The sequence below is a fragment of the Platalea leucorodia genome (assembly GCF_965183815.1).
Source record: "Platalea leucorodia genome assembly, chromosome: 3".
Taxonomy (NCBI): domain Eukaryota; kingdom Metazoa; phylum Chordata; class Aves; order Pelecaniformes; family Threskiornithidae; genus Platalea; species Platalea leucorodia.
Genome location: NC_138825.1, coordinates 95849484 through 95863968, shown reverse-complemented (window position 1 = coordinate 95863968; position 14485 = coordinate 95849484). Strand labels below are relative to the sequence as shown.

The 14485-nt window shown below is 36.1% G+C and overlaps 1 protein-coding gene across 1 annotated transcript in view; it reads left to right on the top strand.

The window, feature by feature from the left end:
• The window catches only part of ADGRB3 (adhesion G protein-coupled receptor B3), a gene marked incomplete at both ends in the record, with an annotated part of 462480 nt that overhangs the window by 434156 nt on the left and 13839 nt on the right, over nt 1-14485 (top strand). Inside the window, 3 exons of the mRNA XM_082307720.1 lie at nt 1848-1943; nt 3333-3372; nt 5944-6587. Of these exons, the coding sequence (XP_082163846.1) occupies nt 1848-1943; nt 3333-3372; nt 5944-6587 (780 nt within the window). The remainder of the gene's footprint in view (nt 1-1847; nt 1944-3332; nt 3373-5943; nt 6588-14485) is intronic.

Genomic DNA, 14485 nt, shown 5'->3' with positions numbered 1-14485 from the left:
AGTAATAATGCTTTGGGGTCAAGCATCATGAAGCTTGCAATGAGATTCAGCACAGCTGGGGATGCTTTGGAGAGAGGGATTTTTTGTTTTATTTTTTTCTCGAATCACCGTGCCAGTGCTTATCCAAGAGCATAAAACTCTGAAGTGTGACCTAACTTCAGCGTTGATAAAGTGAGAGAAGACTTGGATTAAATTTGCAACAACAGGGAGATGCCAAATTAAATTAATATGAAACACATGGAAAACCACAGCAAGTGTAGTGCCTAAAATCAGAATCTGAGTCACGTTACAGGTCAAGCACACTTTACATTACCACATGTGGGAAGTCTTGGTGTTTTGAAATCAATCCAAACCTTCCCACCTTGCTTCATTCTTTCTGCTCTATATTAGTCTTCCTTCACCTGCAACAGTCACTTATCAAGACTGCAGAGCACTCTTACTCATTTAAGGGTTGAGCATGTTAAAATAATGCTTTCTAATTACAAAAATAAATAATTTTTTTCCATTTCATTTTCCCTTTTGTGAAACCTCTTAAACAGCTTGCAGTAGAATATGATGTATTGAAAGGGGACGGCTTTTCATCAGCAACAATTAATGAATTATCCTCTTCTGCTGTTCACAAAATGTCCATGAGTAGAACACGATTTTCTCCCTTTTAATTATTCTGAATAAGACATCAAGTAATTTCTACAGATAATAAATGGAATGTAGATTTTTGTAGGCATTTCATTGAGAGTACTTCCAACAAGAAATTATACAGTTTGTTTTGATTGGAGGTCACCCAACTAAGTTCCTGTTTTCCAAGTCACATCTTGCAATCAGGTTGCTAATATGGACACTTGCATTTCTGAAACCAAAATTCACGGTTTAAAACTTTCCGTTCCAGAAGTTGCCTTGCTGTCCTTACTGTGGTACACGTGAGAAAGCAGCAATATGTGTTTGCATTTTACTGTCAGCAAACAGGAACTGCATTTTTCTTTTGAATGGGCCTCTGTTGAACCCCATCTTTCTGACAAAAGTGTTGTGTAATAATATTTCTTTAGCCATACGTTCTGCCCAAAATCAAAGTAGAAATAGCCTTTCTTACGAAAAGATAATTCCTCAAATATACTTGTGTTTTAGGGACAAGTCTTCAAATTTACTTTATGGATCATATTAGTAAACAGCAATTTCTGAGAAGTTCCTTTTTTTTTTTTTAGTTTCAAGAAACCAGACTCTGTGCAAACAATCCACTGTTCTTCTTCTTGTGCTCACACTGAAGATATTTACCTGATCTGAAGAGTTTTACTCCTAAGAGAGATGCATTAGATTCCCTATACATGGAGTCAGAGATTATGATTAGAATCAGTAATGTCTTTCAAATTGACTGATTCTTTAAAGTATAATTAGGAGAGCACATCTGATTATAGTAGCTGTTAAGAACTGTCTTTCAAGAATCTTACGTTTATCAGGCAGAAGATACATTTTATTTTGCAATGGTTAATAGTATACTGATTAATCCTGCTATTAGACCTGTACCAAAGTGAATGAGAAGACAAAGCCAAATACTATGACCCAAGACATATTTGGCTTGAGTACCAGATCATCACTGACTACTAGTTAATTCTGTCCATAGGCAAATCTAATTCTGTGGTCTTGGTGTGATAGACTGACAGACTTTGCATCAGCCACAAAATATAGCAAATGTATGAAATGGCAGAAATAATCATTTATGTATACTGCTCCTGATTTATTAAGTGTGCTAAAGCGAAGTCATGCATTGTATTCCATACAGTTTAATTTAATCTTTAATATGGGTACAGTATATGATGTTGCACAAGAATCAGTATAAGATATTGTTTTCACAGGTTCAAGATGCATTCAGATGTCGACTGAGAAATTGCCAGGATCCAATCAATGCAGATTCTTCAAGTTCTTTTCCTAACGGACATGCTCAAATCATGGTTAGCTTTTATTTTCTTCTTTGACTATTAATTTAGTGTTCCTATCCAAAAGAAAAAACTTACTGTATTCTATGTGGCAAGTATGCACAGCTGAAATATTAACGCCATTTTTAAGCATAAGTGTGTTTAGGTCATTATCTGCTTGCTTAAATCTCTTAGCAAGTTTTAAATTATTGGTGTGATCATTTAGTGGAGCACAGTGAATTAGCATCTTCCACCAGTGTTCTTTGTGACAAAAAATTCTTACATAAGACAATGAGAAAGTAATCTAATAATATATTGTGACTTTTTCTACTGTTGGTGTAAAGAGCGCTGATGCATTTGAGAGTCTTCCCTTCATGAGGCCTTGAAAAATGTTCTTCTCAAACTAAGTCAGACAAGGAGAAAGCGCTAGTGATTCTAGAGAGGGAATCTATTTAGTGGCTTGAATTAAGGAGATAGATAGTGAATGGCTCAGTATGCCAATTTGGATTTACTAATATTGTTAGGTAGTATATCAAGACAAAATATTGGTCCCTTCACTTTCAACAACAGTTTGTCATTGACTATAATGGGGACAGGATCAGGCCCTAAAAAAATGCAAGGCTCAGCAAGCAGATGCCCTTCAAAAATAATGACTCAAAGAGAATCCAATGTTTGGACTTCACAAGCAAGAAAGAGATAAGTTTAATTAAACATTTTTTATGTAATAAAATTTTTGTGGAAATAAAAACATAATTAAAAATTACTTGAATTCTCTAACAGGACAAATAGATTTGTTTAACTGGGAAAAGTGTGCTTGGATTTTCAACTGTTAAAATTCATTCTTAGCTCTTACAATTCGTTTTTGCCCGATGAAATAAATAATAGTTTTTTTCAGGGAGTGCAAAGTTTATGTGATTACATTAGTAGCAAAGATGGACAGAATGTTATATAATAAATAACCACTTCATAACAAAGTAATGAAGTTTCAGACAGGGTAGACTAACTGGATTACACTTACTCACAGTAATTTGTATTGCAGGCTATTTTCCATACTTCTGTTTATAAAATTACTATGAAAAGCTTCCTTAAAGATGATCCCTCGATGAGATGTAGAAGTTACTCTTCCATATACATAAAAAACTATACACTGTATCGTTATATTAAAATTATATACTCCCACCTATTTTATTTTATTTTTTCTGGTCAGGCAGCATACTTTGAAAACCACCCAGTTATACTTTAGGAAACTTTGTAAAGCTCTGCTGTTGTAAAACAATACACTTCACCTCTCAGCAACAAGAAACCACTTTTAAGAGACTATGACTCTGTAAGTAGGACATTTTGGAAGCGCTAGTTGGCAAAAAGGTATTGTGGTTTAGTTTTCAATTAATAATGGTTGTCCTGTTTCATTGGTTCTTGTTACAGACTGATTTTGAAAAGGACGTGGACATTGCTTGTCGGTCAGGTAAGAACACTGAGAGAGTAGCCAACAAAAAGAAGTCTTGTACTAGTTCCTTGTGAAGTGAAAACCAGAAAAATATCAGGTTTTAATTGTTTTCAGCACATATTTATAAATGTAAACAAAAAAAGTGATGCCATTGTACGAATACATTTATTTCATTTTCTTACAAAAGCTTTTTACTAGTATTCAGCAGTTGGGAAGCAGCCAAAGGTGTGATTGTCTATTAGAAGGCAAATGGTTTTGGAAAGAAGATCAGTCTTAACACACAAAACTTTCCTTGCCCTGGTACACAAGCAAATGTGAAACAGTCATTTTGCTACCAAAAAAAAAAAAAAAAAAAAAGAAATTAATATAGTGTACCCTAACAGCTATGTGTATGAAGGATGCATCAATTGCTGTTAGTTTTAAAGAGGGTAAGTTTTTTAGGACTCTAAGTGAAATCAACAGTAGCTTAAGCAAAGTGGCATCAGGAAAATGAAATTTGATTCCACTTTACTGGAATAAGTTGGGGTTTTTTTAAGACATTTCAATAGTGTGATCTTTAATTAGTCAGCTATGTCTGTTTCTGCATATTAAAAATAACACATTTTAAGCAGTCTATTTGCCAGTCTTGCTTAAATGAAGTACAGTGTAAAATAAATGACCATATAAACCCTATAGCAATTTTTAAATCTAGGAGATATTCCTAAAGGGCAGTTTTTCCTAGGGAGGCAATCCTGCCTAGACACTCTCGGTTTTCAATGAAGAGAGAAAGAATGAGAGAGGGTGTCCTCTCCACAGGGTGAGTCAGGGCAGAAGCCTGACTTAGCTGTTCTGCATCACCCACCTGAAGGACACTGTGTCTCTTTGCTGGCTATATGGGGAGCCAAGAAGGCTGATGTCATCAAGGTAAAGTTTGAGTTTCCAGGTACCCACCTTTAACAAACTGCCAGTTCAGTTTCTTGCAATATGGTACTAGTTCTTCCATATAGATTAGTTTTAATATGCACATGTATTTTGAAGGGAGCAAGGTAGTACATGGTAACACAAATGCATGTCTATCACCATCCAATGCAGACAAAAGCCCAGCATTGGTCCATGTAGCTCCTACTTCTTACCTTTGCCAACATAGCTCTGCAGTACACAGAGCCTTGTCAGGGGCATCCTTAAGGACTTTGAATACAGTTATAAACAGGGTTTACTAAATTAACATTTAAATTCAGTTTCTTTTAATGAAAAATTTAAGAATAGGTCACAGTTTGAAGTGTCTTAACAAGTGTGACTGGAATCAATGAAGCAGCCACACTGAAGCTGGGTATTTGTGCACTGTTGTTCAAACTGTTCTTTTCATAATGGAAAAATGAGAGGCAGTTTTGAGTGAGGTAGGAGAGTGGGATGCCTTATGAGCTGCTTGCTATGGCACATGGCAGTGAACTGACAGGTACCGGGGGATCTGGGTCATCAGAGCCCTCAGGCTACCAAAAGGGATGTAAATGTAACACCTGAGATACTTCAAGTTGTCTTACTGTCTCAGCTTATGAGCTGGATTTTATTGCATAGACTAGCACTGGTGTGAATTAAGATATTTTCAACAGGGAGTGGGGGGACAAGAAAATTCTTGCACCCAGCTGGAATAAGCCCAATAATTGATTTCTTTAATTTTTATTTTCTTACTATCTGTCCTTTTTCTTTCATTACAAATGTTGAATTATAGACATATTTATTTTTTAAGATCAATAATTTGATTGAATAGATGCTTTGCTTTTGAATGAATCCTTCAGTGCTCCTGCAAATTTTGTATCCTATGACAGGATTAATAGCTTTTACATATGGAGCTTACCCCAACAAAAAAAATGCTGGATGTTGCTATGAGTTTGACCAGGAAGGTCTAGGCCTACACCAAAAGTGGATTATGACTGTTTTATGAGACGTTTATATTCTTTATGACCTTTTCAGATGCAGCAAAATATGTCTTTCTGATACCAATGGAATTTCTTCCCAATGTGGTTACTATTTTGTCACTTTTATTTAAAAATTAATTTAACATGGAAGAGTTTTAAAAAGTCAGCGAAAAGGAGCATTTAGGAGCTCAGGAACACATGTTCATAGTTATAATCTTATGGTAGGTCATTACAATGGATTGACAAAATTATTCTGCTTTACAATCTGTCTGACATTTTCCAGGAGGTTATGTGGAGTTAATAACGGCAGTACAGATGTCATAGTGTATTTTTTTGGAAAACCCTTAATCAAGTTCCACATGGCAGGCTTTTGCTTAAGTTGTAGGTCACCTAGGATCTATGTAAGGCAGTAGGAATAAATGAAGGAGTGTTTCTCATTTATATAAATGACTGAGGCTTAGTCAGACATCTGTGGCAGTTATACACAGTGGATTAAGAGATGTCGATTTAAAAAAAAAAAAAAAAACCAAACCTTCCCAAAACAATATTTATAGAATAAAAGTTATTAAGTGTATAGGAAAAGAGTTAAGAAGATGCACTGGTAAAGGGACTGCTGCTAAATAAAGCCACAAGAAAAAGCAGTGTTGGGCAGACATGGTTTCATGTTGTAAGAATTCTGTTCTCTGACCCACAGTTCTGCATAAAGACATTGGACCTTGCAGAGCAGCTACTATAACAGGAACACTTTCTAGAATTTCACTAAATGATGAAGAGGAGGAGAAGGGACCCAACCCTGAAGGAATGAGCTATTCTACCTTGCCTGGAAACATCATCTCCAAAGTCATCATCCAGCAACCAACAGGTCTCCACATGCCTATGAGTATGAGTGAACTGGCCAATCAGTGCTTGAAAAAAGACAACAGTGAGTTGCGGAGGACTGTGTATTTATGCACTGATGATAATTTGCGAGGTGCAGATATGGACATAGTCCATCCTCAAGAACGGATGATAGAAAGCGACTACATAGTCATGCCCCGGGGCTCAGTAAATAGCCAGCCATCACTGAAAGATGAAAGCAAAATGAATATAGGCATGGATACGTTGCCTCATGAAAGGCTGTTGCACTACAAAGTTAATCCAGAGTTCAATATGAATCCCTCTGTAATGGACCAATTTAATATCAATTTAGACCAGCATCTTCCCACCCAAGAACATATGCAGAATTTACCATTTGAGCCCCGCACAGCAGTGAAGAACTTCATTGCCTCAGAGCTGGATGACAATGCAGGATTATCAAGAAGTGAAACTGGATCCACAATATCAATGAGCTCTTTAGAGGTCAGTGGTGCATAAACAAATTTCATGCTCTGTTGTTCTGATTATATGATAACATAATAAATTGTGTCTTGTGTCTAAGGGGTGAAGCTAATGTTTTAATTCAGTATAAATTATTATTTGGGATCATACACTGCTGTTCATATTTCTCTTATTATCAGAAGTGTTTATACCTAGAAAACAAGATTAAAATTTCAGAGCCACTCTGTATAAAACTGTATAGTTTTTCAGATTTAACATTCCACATGACTGCAAAGGATTTCATGACCAGCAGGTAAAGTCCACTGGAAAATACTGTGTTGCTATGAGAAGAAAAACTATTCCTGCAAGATACAAGTGATAATCATTGACTTCACCAGCAAGCACATGCAGTTAAAAATATTTGCCATTTTATTGCTGACAATCATATCTGTCTCAGACATAATAGGTCTGATTCTGCTCTCATTAGTGTAAATCTTGGATCCTTACATCCAACAGTTCACCATTTACTGATTTATCTTCGTTTGCAAGTGTGTGCAGGCGTTGGTACAGCTGATGTGTGCAATAGGTACAGCTGGACTTCACGTGGAGTATCCTAGATTCCAGTCAGATTGCAAAAGTGAACTGAAAAGCCTTTAAAAGGGATTCAGTTCATTACTACAATCTGTCTGTGGGATTTAAACATTATAAAAGTGAAAACTATTTACATCGTTTCTTAAGACATACGTGTCAAATACTGCCATTCCTATTAAGCATTTACTAATGCAAAACCACCAGTGAGGGAGAGTTAATTTCATACTTGGGCCTCCATAAGAATTGGAAATACATATCACCAGCATTTCAAATGTTATGAAACACAGCATTTGGTGGGAAAGGAAAAGACAAATGAGAAAAATATGGTACTTACTCATTCTCTGAAAGAATTTACAGATGGAAAAAATTCTACTGTATGAGCAAACTTGAAGCCATTAGCTATTACTCTACAATGTTTGGACCCGCCTGTGTAGAGGAACAGACACTCTACAATGTTTGGACCCGTCTGTATAGGGAAACAGAGAGTTCACCTGATTTTTCAATTGTTAGACACAGAACTGTAACCAATACTTCATAAATAGGGGATACTTATGGATATTTCTTTTAAAATGGAGTTGAAGTTTTATGTGTGGATCAACTGGACAGTTTGGGCAGAAGGTCAGAACTTAGTTTCTTTTCAAGAGATGTCTTTGCAAGCTTTGAAAGAGAAATATTTTCTATGCTGTTTATATTGTGTGTGTGCTATCATAAGCTTTTACAAGACAAAATTTAACTGAAAAAATTAATTGAAAATGAAGTATGGGGCTTTGCAGCTAATCAAATAGTATCCACTATTTGTTGTTGAAGTGAATATGCATGATCTTGGGACAAATTTTCAAAATTATTTCTAAAAGATAGTGTAAGTGCTTGCCCACTCAGTGCTCAGACAGACGGGCTCTTTCAAAGCAAGTTTGCATCATTAAAGAAGTTACTGCCCTCAGCTCAGGTATATTAGTTAATTGATCTTAGGTGGTGCACAGGAATTCTCCAATTTACTGCAACCCCAGAAGCAGGATAAGCTAAGGTCACCTCCTGATAGTATCCTCTCCTACCTATCTACAATACCATCTTTCAGATACTTTTTGTCAGGTATAGAGACTGAAATCCAGCCCAGTTAAGATTAGACATAATGGTGAGATATATAGAGAAGGTTCATAATTCCCTCATAAGACAGACATACCTGCCACCATACTACCCACTCCACCTGAGGTCTAAATTACTCTCTGGTGATTCCTCTTTCTTTCCATTGGTGACAAAGGCCATCTTGGGACCTAAAAAGGGAGACCTTAGTGAAGTTGTAAAAATTGGGACAATAATTACTTCATCTTACACAGAATTCCAGTTCCTGAGGTCACCTCAGAAAATGTGCCTGAAAATCTACAAATATAACGTACTGCTCCTTTAGAGTTAATTTTTTTAACTGTATTTGTATTATATTTTAAGCATACCTCTAAGATGAGATATAGACACCAAATCTGAATCACCATTCTGTATATCATTTTTATGCTCAGAAGAGACTACTACTAAGTATGTAGTAGAAAATGTAGTAAAATATAATAAAATATGGTAGCAAATATTTAGTCTCTTCTAACTTGGTAAACATATTAGGTTTAGAAAGCTGTATTTTGGTCCAGAAAGCTGTAAACAGTTATGTTTTTAAACCTAACCGAAGCCAGCATAATTCCACGTATTAGGAAAAAAAAAACAGATATTAGAACAGATCAGAAATGAAAGGAACTGTTTTGGCTTTTGTGTCTGCCTTTGTGGTTCTCAACACTACTTGATTATATAGCATTACTTCATCTTTTGATAAGGATGTGCCACAATGAATTGAAGATAAGAAGATGAAAAAAATTGTACATAGAAGAAAATCAGTGTCTCAAGCAGATCCAGATAAACAGATCCAGCCAGATAAAGAATGTAATTGTGTTTTTATGTATGCAGTGTGAAAGCAGCAAGGGCTCAGGTAAAGCCCCAAAATGCTATTGGCTAGAACTGACCAGCTGGATTGACTTTTATTGCTACCATAAACAAAATAAAGAAGGGAGGGCAAGGGATTTTTTTCAAAATATTTTTGATGTCCAGTACAATATAATTTTAGAAGATTTCAAGACCTTTCAAAAGACAAGGCTTTGTCAGACACTATGGAGAAGCAAAACCTGCAGCAGGACATTCAAGATCATTCTGCCCACGTTTTTCCAGATAGAGCATGACTAGACCACCTCTAAAGGGGAAGATCCCGAGCAGCAGGAATCCTCCCTCTCCTATCAGCTCCTACTGCTGTCCCACCCAAAGTTCAACATAAAAGCACATGGATTTCTGCTCTATAGGGGCAGTTCCCCATTCATTTCTCTGAAGAAACAGAGGTGTCCCCAAGATCCAACCCAGCTTCTAATTTCAGAAGCGTAATTATGAATCCATAAACACCTCTAGCCACAAAAATACTGCAGGCATAACTCTTTGCAACTGGACACCCAATAAAATACAATATATTGATGTACATACAATAGTTCTTATTTGTCCACTCATTTTATGGTAGGTGCTTGTCTTTGTGGCCATAAAACTGAACCAGCAGAATTAGAGGACACTTTGGAAAATATAAACCCTCAGTAAAATAAAATTATTTCTTTTAAATTTCACTTGCATCTTACTAGTGAAACACTGCAGTATTGTGTTTCAAGGAACCAGTTTGCAGAAACAGATGCATTATCATTCAAAGAATTCAATACATTTGGAAAATTAACTTTTGAGTAACATCTTTACATTCCTAAGTTCATGAAATCAATTATTTTTTGTATTTTGCGCATTCCAAGAGATGATCAGCACTTAGAACAATATGTGTCTATTCAAATAATTAAAAAGTGTATAGAGAAATAAACAGCCAAAAAAACAAAGCTATTAAAAGTGAAGGCTAAAATGTCAGATCTTTTTTTTGCATTCTCTTTTATTTAGACTTTGTATTCATTATGATCATTGGAGATGGATGTTTTCGAACACAACTATAGTATCAGCACAAGTACGTATGTCCTGACTTTTAACCCTGCAGGGAGAATCCATCACCCCTACCATTAGATATCTAAATGTAGGCATTCCCCTTCTGATATGGAAAGAGTTTTTCACATTTGGTTCCCCTTTAGAGTCAATGGAAAGAAGTAGGCACTTTTAGGCCACTTTTAGGCATCTGCTCCAGGATAAAGTAAGTCACATGCCCTCCGTGCAAGTGTCTCTCTTCAGGTGCCATAGAGGAAGCCAGAATGAGTAGTTCAGTTGTCAACATCAAAAATGTTGATGTCCTAAATTTAGTCAGACGAATCCTACAGTGTGTCACAAACTTTCTTCTGGTTTCTATATATACATATTTTTTCTCAAGAAAATGTGTAGTTGGGAACAATCAAATGCTTTATTATATATGGAAGAATTTCGGCTTTCAAAAGATAGTCTGCAAACACCATAATATTTACATGCAAGTATTGCCCAAATAAGTATAAATTTAGGGATCTGCAGATTCCCAGTGTGCGAGTCAGTGATTTTTTATTTTATTTGGTATGTACCCAACAGTACTCATGAGATCATAAGCACAGGCAGGCATATTAGTACATCATGGAGTTTCTTAGGAGAAGTATTTGAACATCTGGCTAATCTCCTGCACATCCCTTATATGCATGGATTAAAACTGGCTTTGCTACCTTGGCATCAAAGCGGCTTGGAGTGTGCTCCTTCAGTTCAAAGTGTTTTGATTTTAATGAAGAAAGCATTCTCGATACAGTCTTTTGGAATGGTTTTTGTTTTGAAAATGTACACTCAGAGTGGTGTGCTCATTAAAATGAAATTACTTTGAAGTGAAGCAGTGCATTCCCAGCCAGTTAGATACAAGGAAAGGTGAGGAGGTTTAAATGCAGAGGAAGAAGCTGATCTGTGCAACATATCTCCAAGATAAGTAATTCTTTTCTTTTTATTGTGCAAAATAAATGCAAGAGGGAGTAGATACCCGCTGCCTGACTATGCGAGAAGACTTGCATCGTTACCTTTGTGGGAGCAGAATGATGGGTTCTTTCAAGGGAACTATGGTTAGTGTAGTGTGAGCAGAAATTGAAAAGAGCTGAAAGAGACAAAGACTTTTAACTATTATAAGAGGAAGGGCATGCAAAGACAGGCAATAGAAACATTTATTAAAGGGAAAAAAGATCATCTGCTTTATAAGAACAGGAAGAAAAGGGCTTCCCAAACTGTTTGTCATGTAAAGGACTGGAATTCTCTTTCCAGTCTTACATCTTCCTTCTTTCTTTTTCTGTCTCAGTTTCTGCAATGAGATCTTTATGTGGAGAAAGACATAAAGCCCTTAGATGGGAAGTTGATTATGTGACCAAAATAATCCTTCTGTATGCATTCATGAGAGCTCATAATACATTCAAAGAAAGTCAACTCCAGAGCTCCTTGGTCAAATCGCTGATGTGGGACTATAGGAAGAAAAAACTGTTACAGCTGAGAAAATAAAGGGATCCATTAAAGATAGTGAAGTGAAAACTAAAAGTAAAGGTATGGATAAAGAGGAGAGAAAAGAGAGAGAGACATGCTGAAAAAAAGGAAAAGAAAGATGGCAGAAATGGAGAAGAAGCTTAAAATGAAAGTGTTAGGAAGAATGAAATAAAAGCATCAGGAAAGGACTAAGAACAAGAAAGAAGAGAAGAAATACACAGTTAAAACAGTTAATCTTGTCAATAAAGTACCAGAGCATCAGGCAGAACAAAAGCAAAATGGTGTGAAGTCATTTTGATTTATGATATGAGAAGTAAAACAGAGAGAGAGAGAGAGAGAGAACAAAAATAGAGAGACAAGCACCACAGGAATTTCCTCTTTATCATGTTTCCACATTGCTTTTATTTTCAGGCATTCTGTTGCTCAGATTTCCCTCCCTCCCATTCCTCATTTCATTCTTCAGTAATCTGTGGAGACAGTTCTTGCCAATTTTGTGACTCTCAGTGAAATGAAGTCTAGCCCTATAACAACCCTCTCTTTCTTTCACTTGAGTGAGTAGGTCTCAGATTCCTCTGACTTCAGAAATGGATGCAGCTTATTTTTAGGTTACCATACAGGCGTGGGGGTAGAATCAGGCACAGCTGATTCTAGTAACTGAAGATGTAAAGAACCGAAATTTTAGTCAGTATTATGAAGTGTAGCGTATATTTCAGACTTTATAGTATAAGCAGCTATCTTAAATACATATGATCCTTAAGAAACATATTTTCAATTGCTTGTCTGTTTAAGAAATGCTACATTTCCACCCAAAGCCTTCAGAAACACAAAAGAAGTGGTTTTGGTTGATTGAGTAAATACATATGCAGGTTACCCTATAAAAAAGGGGATCAGCAAACCAGAATAATTTGCCAGAACAGTTTTAAACTGAGATCTCTGAAGTTATGTTTGTGCTGTGTGTTGATGTGCTAAATTTGCTAGCATATTTTAAACACTTAAAATTCCCACATTAAAGAGCTAATCCAGTTTTTCATGAAAATTTACTCGCTTTACATCTAGTTTATGTTATGAACTAATAGCCAACATAATCTTCTATTCAGAAACTGGGGGGGTGGGGGGGGGAAGTTCAGGGGAGTTCAGTTATATACACACAAGAGGCATTTTAAATCAAAACTGTCTATCCCCATTCCACTTTCATATCTCTGAGGGCCAAAAAAGATTTTCCTTTAATTTTGTTCAGGGAAAAAATCCTTCCCAGCCTAAGATCTTGTATGTCAAATCTAATCTCAGAGTGAATTATAAACTGCTGATAATAAGGCTTTATATTAATGGAAGCATGGTTATAGCCCTCACTATAATATGGTATCTCTATAATATGGTATCTCTGGTTTCAATTATACTTTGCACAATGCAATATATCTTCAGGAGTATCTCATGTAATTAATCAGGTAGTGGTGTAATGCAGACTAGAATAAGGAGAAAACCAGGCATTTGTCATTTTACAGAGATGGAGAGGGATTTTATTAGTCATTTAGTGAGAGCAGCTCTTTCCTGGTGCCAGCGGATTAGTGTGTGCTGGTGTATGGAAATTATTCCTCAGTATTCTATTTTTGTCCCTCAGTGAGCAGAGTTTAAAGTTGCTCTGGAATTACATAGAGAAGCTGTACATGATTACCACAAAGTAAAATTGATTTAAAATAAATTGCTACTGGAAACCTCTTTTCACAGAGTTTCACTTTGGTCCTGGCATGAAGCAGGGCGGGGGGTGGGGGGGCAGGGGTGCTGTAAAATGGATTTTATCAATTAAGATGAAAGAGCTGTCGAAATCAGAGATGGAAAAAACCTTGTCAGGTCATCTCTTCTGTCAATGCAAGAACATTTTCTACAGTGTATTTCTCTAATGCATAATCAAACTTCACTTTCAAGACTAGACTGAAGGGCTTCCACTGTTTCCTTTAGCAGATTATTTCACAGTTACATAAACTTTCTTTATTCCCAACAGCATCTCTGAAAATTCTTTTATTTTTTTCTATTTTTTTCTGAATTACAGCTTCTCAGATTTTTCTCACACCAGCTTTGTTTATCAGTGTTTATATCCTTCTAAAGTTTCTGAACAATCTTCTGTGTTTGCCTCTTCCAGAGCCAAAGTTTAAAGAAGCTGTATCACTCTTTTATCCTTTCCTCTTGATCTAGTGTTATTAACTCCTTAAAGTACTTTTTGCTGCTCTTCTCTGGAATTTCCCCAGTTTATAGGCATGATTTGGCTTCTGTCAGTGCAACTCGCAGGAGTTGTTTAGAAAGGAATATTCACACCCTTTCCCGTTTAAATGGAGACTTGACCTCTTTTTTTTTTGTAGCATTTGTAACTGTGCATGGATTGCAGTTCACTAGTTACCCATACCCCTCAGTTTTTTTCAGAATTATCCCAGCTAACTCCTCGACACTGAGTAATTGCATGTGTCTTCAGCTTTTTAGGCAGTCCCTTTATTAGTTACCCTTGCAGGTCTTCAGCATTAGGACTCTTCAGCTTGGAGAACAGATGACTGTGTAGTGAATAAGGAACAATTATTCGTATTTCCTATAACATAAAAAACAGGAACATCAAATGAAATGACAAAAGGATAAACAACATGATCTCCTGTGTCACATTATGTATATTTATATTGTGGAATTCACTACCTCAGCACATTTTGGATGTCAAAATTAGGAATAATTCTAAAACATGATTAGACTAATGGAATAATGTAAAAAAGTGTTATTAAGTTCAACAGACTAAGCTCCTCCTAAGGAAATTCCTAAACTACTGAAGAACTAGGGAGGGTATTGCAACAGAAACGTCACTTTATACTTGCCCTTCTCTATATCATTCCTGAAGC